This window comes from Nicotiana attenuata, unplaced genomic scaffold (genome assembly GCF_001879085.1).
Source record: "Nicotiana attenuata strain UT unplaced genomic scaffold, NIATTr2, whole genome shotgun sequence".
Lineage (NCBI taxonomy): Eukaryota > Viridiplantae > Streptophyta > Magnoliopsida > Solanales > Solanaceae > Nicotiana > Nicotiana attenuata.
This window is the reverse complement of record NW_017673941.1, coordinates 66,937-87,508: the sequence shown is the minus strand read 5'-3', so window position 1 is coordinate 87,508 and position 20,572 is coordinate 66,937. Positions and strand designations below refer to the sequence as shown.

The 20,572-nt window shown below is 40.8% G+C and overlaps 1 protein-coding gene and 1 long non-coding RNA gene across 4 annotated transcripts; both read left to right on the top strand.

Moving 5' to 3' along the window:
* Positions 1–946: 946 nt before the first annotated feature.
* LOC109217672 lies at positions 947–2,130 on the top strand. Its single transcript, XR_002066668.1, has 2 exons — positions 947–1,406; positions 1,551–2,130. It is a non-coding gene; the product is annotated as an uncharacterized LOC109217672 (long non-coding RNA).
* Positions 2,131–3,656: 1,526 nt separating this feature from the next.
* On the top strand, positions 3,657–7,237 carry LOC109217674 (carbonic anhydrase, chloroplastic). Of its 3 annotated transcripts, none has more exons than XM_019381935.1 (9): positions 3,657–3,893; positions 4,862–4,923; positions 5,320–5,463; positions 5,572–5,620; positions 5,808–5,924; positions 6,061–6,200; positions 6,305–6,410; positions 6,647–6,805; positions 7,056–7,237. In XM_019381935.1, exons 1-9 carry the CDS (start codon positions 3,711–3,713, stop codon positions 7,095–7,097), a joined length of 1,002 nt encoding a protein of 333 aa, XP_019237480.1. In that variant the 5' UTR covers positions 3,657–3,710; the 3' UTR covers positions 7,098–7,237. The 3 variants fall into 3 exon arrangements, with proteins under 3 accessions (XP_019237480.1, XP_019237481.1, XP_019237482.1); XM_019381936.1 differs by having other exon boundaries at positions 3,658–3,893; positions 6,647–6,780; XM_019381937.1 differs by lacking the exon at positions 3,657–3,893 and adding an exon at positions 4,548–4,743.
* Positions 7,238–20,572: the final 13,335 nt, after the last annotated feature.

Below are 20,572 nucleotides of genomic sequence, written 5' to 3'. Positions count from 1 at the left end.
TTGTCGTATTGGTTTATTTATTCAATCATGCGCTTAATTATTTGATTGCTTGATCACCAATTGAATGCTATCTACGAATCTGGAATTGCACTCGATAGTGGGAGTTCTAAATTGCACATAGGATAGAGTAGAGCAGGATCTTGAACCTAGGCATCAGGGAACGGATTCGTGGTTAGGATAGACATATATCTAATTGCCTTGCTTGGTTGATTTACAGGAATTATAAATGCGTTCTTGCTAGTTCTAATTCCATAGGCATATAGGCGTTAGGTTAGCTTGAATAGGGCGAGTAAGAATTCGATAGATTCTTATGAGCAATATTAACCCTGTTAACCAATAAACTAGATAAATTAGTTAGTCAATTCAATCGAAGAATACCATAGGATTGTTAGATAGCCCATAACCCTAGATCGTGTTCATCACATTGATAACATAAAAAGTTGTTCTTCCTTTGTTCAGAGTCCATTATTTGTTTTCTCTATTTTAATTAGTTTAGAATCAAATATTTCTAGGTTTAATTCTTGTTAGATACATAGGATAGTCTAATTTAGTTAATAGTTAATCACAAGTGCTCGTAGATTCGACATCTGACTTTTAGTCACTTTATTACTTGACGACCGCATATACTTACGTGTGCGTTTGGCCGCAACATATACTATATATTGGTATCAATGAATATATTATAGATTATAAAGGTAACTTTTTTACTGTTGACTCTTTAATTTGTTAATTAATCATTTGAACTGAATTCCTTATTCACGATCAATACATCCAGAGATGAGAAAGCGACTTAAGGTTAAGAGGATTTTTGTCCTTTGCAAATTTCAATTCCACTTGGAAGAAATGGCAATAGCATGACAACATTCTTTCAGCTTCTAAGTCAGAAAATTCAACAATTTTTGCCATTTTTGTAAATCTGACCTATCTATAGCATTTCACTACATGTCGTCACCGTTTAATGTGTCTAATATGTCGAAACCATGAGTAGTGATATAGACATTCTCAAATTGCTTAAAGAGGCATAAGGAACTTTTGCATGGATTGAAAGAGGGCATAAATCCAGATTTTTTCTGCTAGCATCCATTGCCAAAATGAGATGACTCTCTCTCCACTTTCCATACAATCTCAAGGAAGATACTGGATAGTAGATATATAAGCTCCATCTTGTGAACTCCTATAAGATCATTGCCTCAGGCGCAATGTTGCGCGGACTTTCTAAAATGCTGCAGTACACGTGTCAGATCCTTTAAAAATATACTACTTTTGAAGGATCTGATATGCACCTGAAAATATTTTCAGAGAGTTCGAGCAACGTAGCTCAGGTGTGCGGAAGAAAGCATAGGTTCTTGCAATTGACTAATCGCAATCTGCTAATAGAAGTATATATGTAAGAATACATCGACATGGTAAGTACTAAACTATCTAATAGGCGATCTTTTTCCATATACCTAAGTTTTGGTGCACAGAATAAGTATCTAGTGGAATAGTCGAGGTGCCGGAAAATTAGCCTGCGCACTACTTATTGAAAAAAGTTCTAAATGATCTAAAAGGAGCAGGGGCTTTTGGGAAAGAAACAGATATAAGGCAATGTGCAAGCCAATGTGCAATGGTGACTGCCAACATTATGCAAAGGTGAGAAATATCATCTCTTTATATTGTAAATAAAGTGACATAGAAGAGTACTACGGAAAATATAATAAAGTTGATGCTTGTGCAACAAATTCATTTAGAATTTTTTAGGTGAATTATTCTTTTGGTTATCAATTCAATCCATAAGTGTTTAGAGTAGACATGAATTGATAACTAAAAAGAAGTTGAGTAACTTGTTAGACCCTGTAAAATTATAGTGAAAGTGCAAGTATTTCCACAATGTCACTGATCATACTGTTGCAGAAACACATATGGCCAGCATTCATTAATAGCAATAACCAAAAAATTCTACCAAACTGAAAATTCAAAATTGAAGCAGATAAAATTTGAAAGATTGTGATATGGGGCGGGCATGAAGTTGTTGACTTACAGCCACTGGTGCAATTGAGTGAAGATAGGACCTTATCTTTTCTCATCCACTACCTTTCTCGTTTGCCTTTCATTTTATCATGCTCCATTCCTTTTCTTTTTGTATATACAGATTTTTTTAATTTGAATTTGCAGTTCGTTTGAATACAACTTCAGCAGCTGCTGACACATGTCACTTTAGCTACCTCTTTTAGTTTGTGGGATGTGGCGAGCATTGATCTGATAAGGATATTTGGCCTTTTTCGAACATATGACATGAAAAAAAAGGTTATTTGATTTAGATCGTTAGTTGAAGCTAATTGAAGCTTTAAAGGTAATTTAAGGAATTTAGATTAATTAAAATCCAAAAATACGATATTAATTATATGCCTTGTGCAAGTGTGCATGCTTTTATTTATTACTTGTCTGAAATAAGCTTTTATTTATTATTTTCTCATCACTTTGTCCAAAATAAGCTTTTATTTATTTTTGGTTAGCTAACCCTGGCGCTGGGAATTTTGTTGCATCTGGATTTGCATAACGCCCCATGCTAGCCTGGGCGCTACAATGCCCCAATTTTTCATTTTTCCTTTTTGCTTCAAATCGTACACTTTCGTCCTACATTGCCTCCGGATGACTCCTGCACGCATAAACACCATGAATTAGTATAAATTATTACAGTACGCATCCGAAATCTACGAAACATGAGTAAAATGCAAGGTAATATGCATATAATATACATACTTTAAATCGAATATCACTTAACTCACAAGTACTAGAGATTTTAATCCTTCTAATTCTATTACGTTTATTCTAATCCTTGCATTGGACTCTTACTAGCAAAAACTAGGCGCAGATTGATCTCCTTATTCTCACTAAAAACAAGAGGAGTCAGTAGCGGAGTAAGAAATTTTAACAAATGGGTTAAATAAAAAGGAAGAATCCAAATTCAAACACGTGAACAAAAGTAATTTTTGAAACCGACTTTGTCACTATAGGTAAGAAAAAAAATATTGTTACACTATTGGGGTAGTCTAAATTTTCGGTGAAGGGAATCCAATTGAACTCTCTACATCACATGTACATCCGCCCTTAAGAGGAGCAATAATTGTTGATTTAGAATTAAGTAAATTAGTCCTGATCACTTCGGAAATGAAATTGCAAATTAATGTGCAAACAAGAACAAAAGAGAAGCTAATTGAGATTATGGCGATTAATAGAAGGTCATTAGAATGAATCTGGCGAGGCGAATGGCCATTGCATGCATAATCCAAACCATGAAAATGACACAACGAACCATACGGCAACCTAAAAAAGAATGCAAATGTAGGTGGAAATTGATATTGGGGATTAAATAACTGCCCCACTAGAAAAAAACAACATGCCCCATATTCAACCATAACGATAACTAGTATTCAGTTATTCTCTCCTTTAACTCAAATAACAAAAAATCTTAGGTTCTTGGCTTCTTAGCCATATGCTTTTAACTCCAGGCAAAAGTACTGCAAATTCAATCTCCAACGTACAAACCTCATCTACAATGGATTGAAGTTCTCCTTTGCTTAGCAATCGCTTTCAACTCTGTTATAATACTGTTATATGTAAGTGACCCGACCCATGATCAGGACCCATTTCACAACTATATAATATATACTAGTGAGTGAGAAGAGTAATAAAATCAAGCAAAATCTAAAAGGAAGTTCTTGAGCCAAATGTCAACTGCTTCAATTAACAGCTGCCTTACTATCTCCCCTGCTCAAGCTTCCCTTAAGAAACCAACTCGTCCTGTTGCTTTTGCTAGGGTTAGCAACTCTTCTTCTTCTCCTTCTGTTCCCAGTCTCATCCGAAACGAGCCCGTCTTCGCCGCCCCTACTCCCATCATCAACCCCATTTTGGTACGAACTTAACTTATATACACTGACATTATAAAGTTTTTAAAATTTTGCACTGTCAATGTACTTTAACTTGTTACGACAAGTTATTTACTCTATCTTGGTATTCCTTTTTTCCCAACTAAATTCAACCAATACGTTGTTTTTTTAGCTAGCGAGTAGTTTATCTCTTTGTAATGACCATAAATCTCCATGCATGTTAGTTCACGTGATTTGCATTACATTAAATAACTCGTAGGGTAGGAATAGTTATTTTGGCCATGAATCTCCTGAAGTTAGGTGAAGTGCTGTCATTTTGATCAAGTATACACCTCCATTGTTATATTTACGTGCAGTCTATGGCATTATAACAATCTTGAAAATGAACCAAAAAATGAAGAGGTGGCAATCAACTAGAGGTTCTCGCAAAAATGACTAGTAGGGTCAGTTTGTGGATTATGTGGACAATGTTTTTACTCTTTCTTTTTATTAAAAAATATTTCTAATTTTTTTTTTTTTTTTTTTTTGCTAATTGTTAGACAAATTCAGTAATTCAATCCTACAAGTAATAACTACCACAGAAATCGTAGGACGATGTCCATTTATAACGTATTTCTTGTCGTCTTAGTTGCTCTGTAACGTTTTTTTTTTTTGTTCTTTCTTGTAGGTATCTGTTGGGTATTTTTCGATTTTAATATCTAATTGAAGAAAACCCATCTTCTTGATTTATCCTATTATTTCAATTCTTCACCAAGCTAGATTTTAAGTTTGGGTTTCGCTGTGAGTGCACTTTAACAAGCGTGAAGTGCAACTCCTCTGTCATTTCTGCTATCCACACTGCTTTCTAATTTTGATTATTTCACATCGTATTTAGGTTTGCTTCATCCCTCTCTTTCGATGTTAATTTGTTATACATTCTAGACATAGTAATTAAGAGAAAAAAATTTTAGTATCATATTTTCAAAATTCTGATGGAAAATGTGGATTTGCAGAGAGAAGAAATGGCTAACGAATCCTACGAGCAGGCCATTGCTGCACTCGAGAAACTCCTCAGGTTTGTAATCTACCCTTTAAAATCATACGTCCCTAGGCTCAAACCAACCAACTGGAGAACGGCATTGCCTCCCATATAAGGCTTCTTACGAGGCCATCTGAAAACTCAACTGATAGTTATTGTTGTAGGCGAACTCTGCTAATCTTTTTTCCCTCTCGATCAAGAGGGCCTAGGAAATATACGTATGTGGAACACATATTATGAATAATATATACTCATATATGTAAAATTATTATTTTCATAAATAGATGCGCTAGTTACTCTTTTCAATGTCGGTAACTGGTAAAAAGAAAAAACAATGTGTTTACGCCACTTGAATTTTTATTCCTTCCTAAAATGCCGCTTTAATAAACCGAAAAAAAGGGTATTGAATATTGAAAATTATGACAATTACAGCGAGAAAGGAGAACTTGGACCAATTGCTGCAGCAAGAGTTGACCAGATTACAGCTGAATTGCAATCATCAGATGGCAGCAAACCATTCGACCCTGTTGAGCACATGAAAGCTGGCTTTATTCACTTCAAAACTGAGAAATATGAGTAAGCTAATTCACTTTCTTCAATTTAAATTTCTGCCTAATATTTCAAGAACAAATAATTTCGAAACATTGCTGACTTATAATTCATATTTCTCTTTACGTCAAACAGGAAAAACCCAGCCTTATATGGAGAACTATCAAAAGGCCAGAGCCCCAAGGTAAAAATTCTATGCTACTTGTCAATTTATCTCTTAATTAACTAGTTCGGGTTGTTCAATAGGGCTTAGTTTAGGTGTCTAAATGAAAAATTCGGACAAGTTTAAGTATCTGTCTCCATATTCACTCTTTATTATACAACTCCAAGTTCCATAGTTGATGATTGCTATTGCCATATATGTGTAACAGTACATGGTCTTTGCCTGCTCTGACTCACGAGTGTGCCCATCCCATATCCTGAACTTCCAACCTGGTGAAGCTTTCGTGGTTCGGAACATCGCCAACATGGTCCCTGCTTATGACAAGGTCAATTATTTACATCTCTAACCATTAGTTTTTTTAATCTTATCAATCCATCAATTAATTTTTTTGGTCCAAACTAGTTGGAATTGAAATTTTGAATTTGGGATTGAATATGCTTGTGTTATGATCAATTAAACAGACCAGATACTCTGGAGTCGGAGCAGCTATCGAATACGCTGTTCTCCACCTTAAGGTAGAGAACATTGTTGTCATTGGCCACAGCGCATGTGGAGGTATCAAAGGTCTCATGTCTCTACCTGCAGATGGTTCTGAATCAACGTACGTACCTTTAATCTTTTTCTACAAGTATATATACCTTTGAAACACTTTTGTTATGTCACTTATATATATAATACACGAATTAAATTAATCTAATAATGCAGTGCCTTTATTGAGGATTGGGTGAAAATTGGTTTACCTGCCAAGGCCAAGGTGCAGGGTGAACACGTGGACAAATGTTTTGCAGATCAATGCACAGCTTGTGAGAAGGTAACTTTATTTAGTTTGGGATAGTTTGTCAGTAGGTCACGGGTTCAAGCCGTGAAAATAGCTACTAATGCGTGCATTAGGGTAAACTGTCTACATCACACCCTTCGGGTGCGGTCTTTTTTCGGACCCTGCATGAACGCAAAATGTTTTGTGCACTGGGCAACCCTTTTTTATACTATTTGAATATTTGTTAGCAGTTTAATTATAGCTGATTATGAAATTATTACAAATTGCAGGAAGCTGTGAATGTGTCACTTGGAAATTTGCTAACCTATCCATTTGTGAGAGAAGGTTTGGTGAAGAAAACACTAGCATTGAAGGGAGGTCACTATGATTTCGTGAATGGAGGATTTGAGCTGTGGGGACTTGAGTTCGGTCTTTCTCCTTCTCTTTCCGTATGAACTTAACCACCGTTTTAAGTGGTTTTTTTCCCTAACACTTTTGCTTTTATGTAATTTCCCAAATCGAACTGTATGTTGTTGTATGTATGTATCAACAAATATCAAAGAGCACCAGTTCTTATATTTCTGAATAAATAAAATGGGAGTTCTTCTTCCTTTTATTGTGAATTAGTAGTAGTACTTTTGGTTTCAAGAGTTGTACCATCTATAAATATGTTGTTATGTTTGTGGTGGGCTTTGGTAGGTAAAAGATGTGGGCAGTATACTGCACTGGAAGCTCATGTAGAGACGTGCTTAGAGATAAAGAGATCATCCAGCAACGAGAGGCTTCCCAAATTTAATCTGTTATTATCAGAACCAATTATTGCTCATGTAGACCCAAAATTTGGCCACAATAAATCTACGCGAACTCCTTTCCACTATTAATCGTTTTAGTAAACTGAATTTGCTTTAAAATATTTGATTTTTAGCAAAACAAAATGCATTTATTTATTTTGTTCAAATTCAATCTCAACCTTGCTCAGACTAGTGAAGTACCAAAGAAGTAAAACATTTGAGATAAAGGATATTTCAGACAAATACTTCTATCTTTAAAGTTATGAAGTGTAGTATCTTTTTTAAGAGGCATGGAAAATTTTAAAAGGCAGATAATATGATGGTTATAGTAATATTAATTCATCATTACATCACAACCTTATAGTTCATGAACACAGACCCTCCTCTCAAATAAAAGCGAAAAGGTTGTCTAACAATGCGAGCAGAAGTGTTCTTACACAGCAATAGAAGCAGCTTTTTGTCAGCGTGAAGTTAAAAACAAAATACTACCACACGAATGGTAGACTGCCTCACTATGGAATACAATCATGTAATATTTGTATATCATGCCCCTTTACAATTTTGAATTTAATTAAGAAAACGACCTTTTAAGATTTCTTATGTGTAAAAGACAGATCTCTTACGTGTAAAAGTAAATCTCCTATGTGTAAAAAAAAAGAGATAGGATCGTAAAACTAAAAACAAGTTTGTAAAGAGCCAAAAACCAATTGACCCATACAATCACAGATAAATTTTTACATAAGAAGGTAAAGTTTTCAATGTAAATTATAAATAATTTAGGATTTTTGTTTGAGTTAGATACTTGAGCTATTTAACGTACAGAATACTTTTCCTTTTCTCCTTTTTGGGAACAATAATATAAATAACTAAAAAAACTTTAGTAGTTGTATATACGAGATGCAACTTGCAAGAGGAGGAGATACCTGTTGATTTTAAGAAAATAGAAAATATCCTGCAGTGCCTATCGCATTCATGTTTTATACAAGATATTACGCACTTCCATAATATTACCATGTTAACCTAATTCTATTTCTCGCTTTACCAAGTTCCATGGTTCATTACTTTATTTTTTTCCAAAAAAGAGTACGTACTGTATGGGTCAAAATTAGGTCGAGTTTAGTGAATGGACGAGCTGAGGCCGAGGTCGAAACCAAGCACGGCCCAGTTGCGAGGAGGCCCAGAGAGAGACCAATGCCAAGGTCGAGTAGAGAACAAACAAAAGCAACGGTTAGATATTCTTAGGATTATGAATAGGAATATTCCATTGAATATTCCCCCAATTGTACCTTTTTAGGGTTTTCTAGGAATATCCCTTATAAATAGGAAGAGATAGGGAACAAAAAAGGGAGCTTCTAGACTTTTCTGATAAGAACATCTTGTAAAGGGTTGACTATCAAGAATATACAAAAAGCTTGTCTGGTCTCCTCTGTTTGATTCCATTACTAAACATTCCTCTTTTATTCACAAGATCCAAGAACACTTTGTTCATTTCCATAGTCTGTTGTCACACGTTATAGTTAGAAAAGGAATCATCCAACTCATTCAACATTTGGGTGACAAATTCCTTTTTATTGCATTTAATGTCATTTGTCACATTTATTGCATGTTTTCATTCTCATATTTATTGATAATCATTGAGCATTAGCTTGGCATTCATTGACTTGAACACGATCACGTACCATCAAAATTATCGAACTTCAGATCTAGGATTTATTATATTTATCTAGGATTCACCCTTTGTCTATTTATTAAATTGGTTTAACAAAAAAGGTCTAAAACTTTTTGGGCAAACACGTACCGAAAATAAAAATTAGAAATAATGTTAGCCCAAAAGCTTTTGGTATGCCCTGTAAAGGAACTGGGAACTCGCAAAAGCCAGAGCCAACTTTAGTGGACATACCGATTTGGTTTTAAGTATGTTTGGCCGTATATTCGATCGGCTGAGCTTAATTTCCACCAGAAATAATAAACTAGATTATTGTTCTATAGGTGTGCTATTATATCGAGCAACTTTAATCAAAATGTACATAGTGTTTACCGTAAAAATGGTAATTACAACTAAATTTGATTTTGTGGTTCTAAAAATACGTGATCTATTTTTATGCTGGTTGTTAAGCAATAGATACTAAGTAGAAGATTAGAAATCAAGATTGTAGTTTAGAGACGGTATGATAATCGAACCAAACGGTTGGAGATCGGGGCCTCTGGCCTTCTTATTTGGGGCCTCGAGGTCGAGTCCTATACTCTGCCGTGGGCAGTCGATGGAGGGATTAACAATTATGATAGATTCAATGATGGCTCTTTATGGCCAATAATAATCAATAAATGAAGAACAATAAATAGAACACAACGAATGTAAGCAATAAATGGAAGTAAAGAGCTTAAGAGAATATGTTGGAGAGCAAAGAGAATGTTCTTGTGTATTAGTATTGAGCAACTGATCCTGGAACCGCCGGTTACACTGCCATCCTCTATAAATAGAGGCCTCCTGGAACCATTTCCTCATTCGAGTGTCTTCCAATATCCTTCTACCCCTTTATTCTCTTCATCCTCATCCATTGTTATCTTCCATGTTCGGGGCCCGCGGCCTTAAGGTTACATGGTGGCGTTCCCATCAGCCTCTCCACGGCCTTTTTTTAGGGCTTTCCCATTTCGAGCGCGATCGCACTGCCCTGTCGTTGTTGTTGTTGTTGTTACTGCTGTCGTTGTTGGCTCGAGGGGATGAGATACGGGGGCCGATTTCTTCCGACTTAGGAAGATGTTTGGACTCTACACCGCTGCTCAGGAGGGTGTTCGGATTATACACCGCTGCTCACCTTCCTACCCCGGCCTGGTGTGGCACTTCATCCCTTTTGCTTTCCGTGGGGTGAAGTGGCTCTACCGGCCGGTAACTTGCACGGAACAATGTCCCAAGAAGTGGACTCAAAGTAGTTGTGCAGGTAGGGCCGGTGCTCGCCAAGTCTTCTACCGGGCCGTAATTTCCTCGGCCTAGTAAAAGCTTTTGCTCTTTGGCGAGCTACGGCTTTTTCTTTATCTTTTTATGCTTCTTCCGCATCACTTTCCTCTTCTTCATCTTCTCCCTTGAAGATGTCGTTTTGGAAGATCGAGACGAGGCCACCGAGGAGGCGGTGCTCGAACATACTGCCGCCGAGGATAGATTAGACTCTTGGCTTTCACTGTATCTATTTTCTTCTTGTTTCTTTGTTTCTGTGTAAGGACCCCTCGTGGGCTTTGTAATCATGTGTAAGGACCCCTCGTGGGCTTTGTAACCGTGTTTATTAATGGAAAAGATGTTTCTTCAATTTGTCTCTGATTTACGCTTTATTTCCCTTTATCTTCTTTTGCGAAAAATCTGAACGCATGATTCTACTGACTGGTGCGGATACCGAGCCTGGGCATAAATATTTCTCTAGCTCTTGATTGATTAACACAATTCCCTGTAGAAACCTTTGCCGTTCCTTGGACCGAGTCTGGATTGGATTGATAAACTCGGGCCGTCGGGATCCCTGGCTTCGAGTTGAATGAGAGTAGGGGCTCCAAATTTTCAGCACGAGACTTAGCCTTTTAGACACCGTGATAGAGCTCCACGGGGGGACTTGACTGGAAGTCTGAGAATAAAGATAGCCGTTAGGCTCTTGGGAGCAGTCCCCGAGCGGGGGTTCGCTCAAGCTCGGGCTACCTGGAAGCTTGCTTTGAACTCAGTGTAGATGGCCTTAAGGCATCGCAGATAGATCTCGGATGGGGGCTTACCCAGGTTTAGATAGTACCTTGAGGCCAAGCCCATATGAGTAGGTTTTTAGAGCTTATCTTCTTTTGAGAGAGGTCCTTGAGATCGGGTACCATCTCGAGGCTTAGGATTATATCAATGGCTCCTTGGGCGTATCCCCTTCTTGGTGGAGATCTTTGAGATCGGGTACCATCTCAGTCGTGGAGTGATGTCAATGGATTCCCGGTTCCTATCTTCTTTTTGATGGAGGTCCTCGAGATCGGGTACCATCTCGGGACTTGTAATGATGCCAATGGCTTCCCGGAGGCTATCTTCTTTCTAACGGTGGTCCTCGAGATCGGGTACCATCTCGGGACTTGGTTAATGCGGGGGTCGCTGACCCCAGAACGTCGTATGGCGGCGTCAAGTGTATGACGTGGTTACGAAATGACCGAGGCGATTCTGTTGGCACATTTTCCCAAAGCGAGAAATGTTTCAACCAGTATTTTTAGTCGGCCTTTGAGGCAGGCCGATAGTCGCTGCTTTTTCCATATATAGGGTTGTCTTCCCCCTTTTGATGATTCTGCTATTCTGAGTAGTTGTCCTCCTTCGTGGAGCTTTCTTTTCTTGTGTCAAGGCTTTTACCATTTCGATTCTGAGGGTTTTGCTCGGATTTTCTAGTTTTATCACAGTTATGGCTGCCATACCAAGGTCCGCTCTGCGAGGAGAGGGGAGTTCCGCCCTTGAAGGCCTTTTGAACCAAGACGCTTGGGCTCATAGGGAGCATGTTTCGAAGTTTATTTCCTTAGTAGGAGAGGAGCATCTCGAGTCAGTGAGGAAAGACTGTGGATGGGGGGAGAAGGTAGTACTGCGGTACTTTCCCCGGGAAAGAGCATTATGGATCACGCTGGGGGGTTTTTAAACGTGTACACGTACCCCTTCACGCTAGGCCCCCTGATAGGGTTGTGCTTGATTTTTGTCGGAAATACCGGGTCACCTTGGCGTAGATTCACCCGTCATTTTGGCGGATAGTATTGATGATGAGGTTCTTTGCGGAGAGAGCGGGACTTGAATTCACGCTCAGTCATCTTATCAGGCTGCACCGGCCTTTTCACCATCAAGGTCTGCTAACCTTACGATGCCGATCCACCACACCTTTCGTTGTTGATGACGAAGAAGACAGAGATCGGGACTGGATGAGCCGATTCGTTCGAGTACGGACCATTGATGTTATCCTCGTGGAGTTTCTGCCATTCCCCGAGGAGTGGAATTTTACACGTAAACGGTATACTCGTACCTTCGTAGTTTGCTTATGGCACAGTCAGGTTCTGTAAATGCGCCTTCCTTTCCTTTTCTGCAGCAATTTCATGGATGTCGTGCGAGGTCCCCGACCTGACGGACTGGGCTCGGAAGCTGGCGACTTGCTCGATACAATGAGCGCAAGTGGCAAGTTTTGTCTAAGGGCAGATGGGAGGCCAAACACCACGGTACACGTTGTGTGATTTGCTCATTTAAGGGCGTTTTCTTTTTATGCGTACTATCACCCTAGGCGTTGGGGAATCCTTTGGAGCGAGACCGTGCCCTGTTGGAGGGGGAGAAGAACCGCCAGCTTCTGGGCTATGGAGCGATAATAATAAGCAAAAGGGGCTTTCACAAGGTGGCGGTGCTTACAGCAAGATGAGTCCAGGCCGGAGGCTCGGCGAGGATGTGTCTTCCCCAGGGATGTTCAAAACCAAGAGATGCATACGTTGAGCGATCATGTCCCCATCGGGAGGGGTTCTTCCAGGATAGACGGAGTCGGACTAGTAGATTTGCACAACTTTCGAGGAAGCTCAGTGGCTTTATTCCGAGGTGAATTTTCTGTCGTCCGTGTCGATTTTATAGTCTTGCAGTTTTTACTCTCTTGTCGAGTTCCTCTTTCATAGGCTTTTGATAAGCTCAAGTCCGAGCTGCTTCGTTATGAGGTCATGCTGCGAAAAGCCGTGGATAGGGAGAAGTCCCTCAGGCTTCTTTGTGATGAGAGAGAAAACGAGTTGGCGCATTTGCGGTGCGAGGCCAATAGAAGCTTGAACTACGAAACCTACCTTGAGGAATAGGTACTTATTGCTCTAGATGTGGCGCATGTTCCCTTTTCTATTCCTGAGGCTGACGTTTCATTTATTTTAGCTGCAGAAGAAGACTGGAGACCTTGAACTCCTTAGGAGTGAAGTTGGCCAAGCCAAACGTGAGTACGATGAGTTAAAGGCTCGGGCGGACGCTCATACTATAGCAGAAAAAGGCGCTCTGGCTAAAGCTTCTGCCCTCGAGGTTTGACTCCGCTTAGCTCGCGAACAATTTGGTTAAAATAGATATGATTACGGAGATCGAGCCCGAGCTTTTGAAGATAAAAGCCGAAGTTGTGGACGCCCGGGCCGAAGCCGTAATGAGCCAAACTAAGGCTGATAAGAAAGTGGCGGTCTATTTGAAGGACGCTGTCAATGCTCGAGCTGAGCTGAGAAGGGTTCTCGACCGCGAGAGCAGGAGTTTGGAGTATACCCGATGCAAATCTTGAAGGGAAACCCTCGAGGAGATCACTGTTAGGGGTTTTGACCTCTCGAAAAAGGTGAAACAAGCAAAGGCGGATGAACATAAAGCTAAGTCCCTTCTGCACGATGCCGAGGATGGCGAGAAACAGGCCGACGGGTCGTAGTCCTCGAAGGGGGGAGGGCGTAGATTAGGCCTTTCCTTTTCTAATTTTGTATGTAGTGTTCTCAGAGAACTTTTGTAAGTGGGTCTTGTATTCCCTCGCGTACATGTATAAAAGGAAGCCTCGTATTTTTGTTTTTCACACATTTCTTTCGCCTTGATATTTGTTGGTTGTTAGCCGGATGAATTGGTCTTTGGTTTGAAAGGGATCCTTAGATCCATAGTATGGCCCTGGGGCTCATTGGGCTGGTCCGTAGGCTCTTACGCGCTTTGGTCGGCCCAACCTTTTAATATAAGCCGGCGTTCGAGCTCTTATGCTTTTGCCCTTAGGCATATTTAGTTAACTGTTTTGGGTTCAGTCTCCGAGTCGGGTTTCGACTCGAGCTCATTTGACCCTCAAGTTTTTGAATTTAAAGCTAGCCCTTGGGCTCTTACGCGTTGGGTCGATATGACCTCTAATATGGGCTGGAGATAGTGGCTCTTACGCTTTAGGTCGGTCGACCTTTTATGTGAGCTGGCGTCAGTAGCTCTTACGCATTAGGTCGGTACGACCTTTTATGTGAGCTGGCGACAGTGGCTCTTACGCTTTAGGTCGGTACGACCTTTAATATAGGCTTTATTTTTCCCTCGATAAGGATTTTCTTTGGAATTGTGTTTGCCTGACTCTTCGACGGTTCGATAAAACCTCAATTATGAGTCGTTATATGGCGATGATCGAGCACCTCGGGAGGTTTGGCTCGGTGGCTGAGTATCTCGAAGCCAGTATTTAGGAGCTGACGTGGTCGAAGCTCTTTTGCTTATGTCGAGGGTAGCCTGTTTAACCGGTTCTTTTCGAAGTACATTCGAAGTAATTAAAGGCCTGTGATTTTATAGCGACGGTCGGGCGTCCCCGAGTCACGTTAGTTTGGCCGGTACAGCCTTGTGACCGTGGTCATTGTGTTTTGCCGGAGCCTTTCAGTCCCCGAGTGAAGTAGTTTCGGCGTCTATATCGAGGGTATGCCTTTTTAGGGGTCTTACAAGTTCGATATATAGCCTTAACTTTTAGATCGGGTTTATGCCTTCAGTAAGGTCTTACAAGTTTTGCATGCCTTTGAGGTCTTACAGTTATTGTCACTTGGTACAAGTGTGGTTCATGCCTTGCTTGAGGTCTTACAGGTTTTGCATGCCATGTATAGCTCTTACGAGACCGAGGCTGGCCGCATGTGGTTTTATGGCCTCGGGTTTTGGTAAGTCGATTGGAGGTGGCGTTTTGGCGACAGTCATCGAGGGTTTTTTGGCTCGGGAGCCATTACTTGTAAACTTGGTGTTGCCTCATTGAGGGCTTACGATTTTGGAGTTTTTCGACTCGGGGGTCATGTGGCCTTGAGTTTTTCGACACCAGTCCCTGAGTGTTCGGGACTTTTTTGGCTCTGGAGTTATTTTGTTATCTTTGTGTTGCCTCATCGAGGGCTTATGAGTTTGGAGTCCCGACCCGGGGGTCGCACTGTTTCGAGTTGTTGACGCCAGTCCCCGAGTGTTCGGGGCATTCTTTACGGAGGAGCCATTTTTGCAAAAAATACCGAGCTTCTTTGAAATGCAAAAATGCTTTTTGAAAGTATTCTTTGATTGCTTGGTACAAGTATACATGTATTGGTTGTTAAGGGCTCAGTTATTCTATGCGGGCACGGTTCGTTCGACCGTTTGGCCCGGTACATTGTTTCTCCTATCGAGACCCTGTTCAGCATATCTTAGCTTCTCCGAGGAGGTGATCTTCCGGGGGGATGCCCCTCAGTATTCGAGGTTGACTGCAGAGAAGCCTTGAATACTTGTTGAGTTTTCCTTAGGTAGCATATAGATGTCGCCTCATTAAAAACCTTGCCGGTAAAACCCTTCTTGGGATAAAAACCCGATCGAAGGAAAAGAGTGCAACGCATGCTTTTGAAACCTAAAGGCCTTCGAGTTGGGAAGCGCTTCAGCTGTTTCGATCGGATACCTGCACTTAGGTTAGTGTAAGATGTAATTGAAAAAGGGAGGCGATCATACCTTAGTGCTGACGGCGCTTCGGCCCCTGACATGTTTCGATCGTTTGCCACGAGGACGCTGTACGGTCCTTTGCTCCGTTCGGTTCGGACTTAGCCGAGGGTATAGCTTGTTTTTGCTATTTCACTGTTTGTTTATCTTTTGGCTCTTTCGAAGGTGGAGGTACTGGTGTCGGCACTACGTCATGTACTGCAAACATTTCTCTTGCCGCATGTTGTTCCCCGTAGACAGTTTTTATCCCATCCTTTGTCTGGAACTTCATCATTTGATGAAGGGTTGACGGTACCGCTCTCATGAAGTGTATCCATGGCCTTCCGAGCAAGGCATTGTATCTCACGATGACATGGAATTTGGCATTTTGGGTCGTGCCGGCCACGTTGACTGGGAGGGTGATTTCCTCTTTTGTTGTTTCGCTCGCCATGTTGAATCCGTTGATTACTCGAGAGGCAGGCACGATTTGGTCGAGCAGCCCGAGCTTCTCTACCACCCTCGACCTGATAATGTTGGCCGAGCTACCTGGATCCACAAGTACACGTCTAGTTTGAAATGTATTTACAAGGAAAAAGATTACCAGTGCGTCATTGTGAGGTTGAGACAAGGTCTCGATGTTCTTGTCGCTGAATGTGAGAGCATCCTCGGGTATGTAACCCGAGTTCGCTTTTCTCTAGTGATGGATATTTTTGTTCTTCTGATCATGGGTTCCTGTGGTTCATCGATGCCTCCCAAGATCATGTGGAAGACATGCTGCGGTTCATCTGCTTCGTTCCTTTTGGTCGCCTCTCTTTCTCGGAACTGATCTTTGGCTCGATGGCTGAGGAATTCTCGGAGGTGACCTTTACTGAGTAGTCGGGCCACTTCTTCCCGGAGTTGTCGACAATCTTCGGTCCTGTGACCGTGCGTGTTGTGAAATTCACACACCAAGTTATGATTTCTTTGCGAAGGGTCTGATTGCACAGGCCTTGGCCACCTGGTGTCTCTGATTTTACTGATGGCGAATATGATGTTTGAAACATCGACATTGAAGTTGTATTCCGACAAGCGGGGTGCCTCTACCGGCCCTGCGCGCCTATCGAATCCCGCTCTGTGGATGAGTCCCCGAGGGTTCTTCCCTCGGCCCGTTCTTTGATCATTCCGGGGTATGTCGCACCTCGGGGCGTTTCTCCTGTCTTCAATGTATGGCTGGTACCTTTCTTTGTTCAGCTTCGGCTCCTTCGCCAGAAGCCTGCTTGGATATACCGAGCCCGAGGGGGCTCCTAGTTGGTCGTCTTCGACCCTGATCTTTGATTGGTATCGGTTGTGGACGTCCGACCAAGTCACGGCCGGGTATTCGACTAGGTTCTATTTCAGTTGTTTCGAAGCCACCGAGCTTCGTTCATTCAGACCTTGAGTGAAGGCCTGCACCGCCCAGTCGTTGGAGACCGATGGTAGTTCCATCCGTTCCATTTGAAAGCGAGATATGAACTCTCGAAGCATTTCATTCTCCCTTTGCTTGATCTTGAAGACGTCAGATTTCCTTGTTGCTACTTTGATGGCACCAGCATGTGACTTTATGAAAGAATCCGCCAGCATGGCAAATGAACCTATCGAGTTTGGGGCCAGGTTGTGATACCACATCATTTCCCCCTTAGAAAGCGTTTCGCCGAACTTCTTCAGTAGGACGGACTCGATTTTGTCGTCCTTTAGGTTGTTGCCCTTCACTGCACAAGTGTAAGCAGTAACATGCTCATTGAGGTCTGAGGTTCCGTTGTACTTCGGAAGGTCTGGCATTCTGAACTTCTTCGGAATGGGTTTTGGAGCCGCTTCCTGTGGGAACGATTTTTGCACGAACTTCTTTGAATCCATACCTTTCAGGATCGGGGGTGCACCCGGAATCTGGTCGACCCTGGAATTGTAGGTCTCGACCTTTTTGTCGTCGGCTTCTATCTTTTTTTCGCCCAACTCGATCCTCTTTGTGAGGTCCTCGAGCATCTTTACGACGGCGGGGTCGACTGCCGATCCGTTGTTGCTTGACCTCTCTGGTACCTGCTCGGCTAGGGGAGCCGTCCCCGGTGCTACCGTGTTGGGAGTTTTCTGGTGACTTTGCAGCTGAGCGATCGCCAGCTGTTGTGCCTATAACATTTCAAAAATAACGTGAAGGCTAACCTCTCGCACTCCCCTAGCTGGGATTTTTTGAGCTTCTCGTTGATCTTCTTGGTGTACGCTCATGTTGGTGTGGGAGCTTATTTCGACGTGTTGAGCGTTGTGCGAGACCACGTCCACGGGAATTGATTCTGGTGCATTCTCAGGGTTTTGTGGTGGCACACCAACACCTGGGACGTCAACACCATTTTCCCCATGGTCTTCAAGATCGATGTTTTCACGTGCGTACTGAGTTAGATATTTTGACCTGAAATCAAAGATCTTGGATAAGAAAAAGTGTGAAAGATAACTTGCGTTACGTAGTCAAACCAGCAAGAAAATAATCACTATTATTTTTAGCCCCACGGTGGGCGCCAAACTGTTTACCGTGAAAATGGTAATTACAAATAAATTTGATTTTGTGGTTCTAAAAATACGTGATCTATTTTTATGCTGGTTGCTAAGCAATAGATACTAAGTAGAAGATTAGAAATCAAGATTGCAGTTTAGAGACGGTATGATAATCGAACCAAACGGTTGGAGATCGGGGCCTCGGGCTTGCTTATTCGGGGCGTCGAGGTCGAGTCCTATACTCTGTCGTGGGCAGTCGATGGAGGGATTAACAATTATGATAGATTCAATGATGGCTCTTTATGGCCAATAATAAGCAATAAAGAAGAACAATAAATAGAACACAATGACTGTAAGCAATAAATGGAAGTAAAGAGCTTAACAGAATATGTTGGAGAGCAAAGAGAATGTTCTTGTGTATTAGTATTGAGCAATTGATCCTTTACAAAATGACAAAGATTCCCCTTTATATAAGAGGGGGAATATAGTACAAAAACGTTAATTACAAAGATATGGGGCAGGCATAGCCACTTGATGCCTTGATACGGGTCAAAGCTAGCCCTCTAGGTTTTGTCAGCCCTAGTCGTGCGCCTAGGGAACTTTTCACTGTTCTACCTTAACCGTCGACTTGCGCTGCCTCGAGGTTGGACACCGATGCCCCCTCGAGATAAATCTCGACCGTAGTCTCGAGCCTTTGGAAAGCTCGCTCACGAGGTGTTGTAATGATCGAAAATTGGACCCTTCGATTTTACCGCATACCAAGCACTTTCGGTAATTTCACGAATGACCATCCAACTTTAATTAAGATCCTTGGCAAAATTTTGCAATGCCATATTTTATTTTCATAGCTTTTGTGAAGTACTCCCTGATATTTCATAAAGTTTAACTGAAACAGATATACACTTGACCTTTGACTAAAAATTGTGACTTGTGCTAGGTGCCTCGTGTAAGGCTTCCGCACTAACCTTGGTCTGTACTTTGTGTTGGTGTCTTACGGAAAATTTTAAACTCAGCTCTGTGCCCTTTCAGTTTACTGTTTTATCTTTCCTAGCATTTGCATAAATTGTATATGATTGTACACGATTATACATATATTGCATATGAAATTTTTATATATTATATGTCTATCGACTAAATATAGTCTGAGCGATTGAGTAGGCCACTATTTAGGTTAATCTTTTTTTTTGGGGTTAAAAAAGACCATACTTTAGCCACAGTTTCAAAAGTATTTGAAATTTAGTCACTTTTTCATATAGAAATTCGAACAAATTCCAGCATAATATGCTAGAGTTCGACTTTTACATATGAAATTCCAGCACAATGTGTCTAAATTTCATAATGTGCAGGAGTTCCGACATAATATGCTGAAAGTTTATACGCACGAGTTCCAAAATCCAGCATATTATGTTGAAACTTTTCGTGTTTTAGCTAGGGTATTTTTATCCAGATTTTATCTCTGCATAAAGTAGTGACTATTTTTCAATGACTTTTTAAATGTAGACTATTTTTTAATTACTAATCCGAAAAATGGCCAGCCCATTTTTTTGACTTCTACACATTTACATATTATACCTGGATTATTTACATACTATCCATCAACTATGTTAATTTTAAGCGGTTGAGTGGACAACGATCGGGGCATTTGCATCTATATCCGCTTTTTGGGTCACGTTTTAACTTATACCCGCAAGCGTACCCACTTTTCGCGTAACTTTAGGCATACAGGCCTGAAGTAGCAAAAATTGCTGAACCAAGTGTTGGCTGAAGTTTTTGTTTGTAATTGCTGAACTTAAGCATTCTACTAGCTGAAGTTTTGTTCTCTATTTGCTGAACTTCAGAATGTTTTAGCTAAAGTTTTGTTATATATTTGCTGAACTTGAGCATGTTTTAGTTGAAGCTTTGTTATGTTTGTGATGAACTTCAGGGCTGAAGCTTGTTTTGTATTTGCTGAACTTTAGCATTTTAGGAGCTGAACTTTAGCATTCTTAGAGCTGAAGTTCTAAAACAACAATGACAAGTTCTCATTAAGATCCAGTTGCTATAATGGAATTATCAGGAAATTCAGCATTAAGAAGAACCATCTTTAATTCTTATTTTGGGGAACTAAAATTTCAGATGTACTTAACGCAAAATTCATACCTTAGTGCTAAATCACTGTATATTTCATATTCAAACAGTAATACTTACACAAAGTCTCATGTGTTTGAGAGAGAAAAGAAGAAGAAAGAGGAAAAGAAAGGAGCGCACGGGTAACAGAAAGAAGGAGGCGTCTGAAGTTGTAAAAATTATGGTATAGATTAAATAATTTTAAAAATATGAGTATAGGTTAAATGGGGACGATCAAATAGGGCGCCCGTGCATTTTTACACGACGGACTAGTATAGAACGTTCCATGGGCCTGATGGAGTTACGACGGGCTTAATCAAAATCACAATACGACTCTGCTCAAAGAAGGGGTCCATTAAGGTGCAGCGTTACCCCTGTGGTAGAGCATACACGGGAGCAAAAGTCACGTTTTGAACGTAGATCACATATTAGATAGTGCC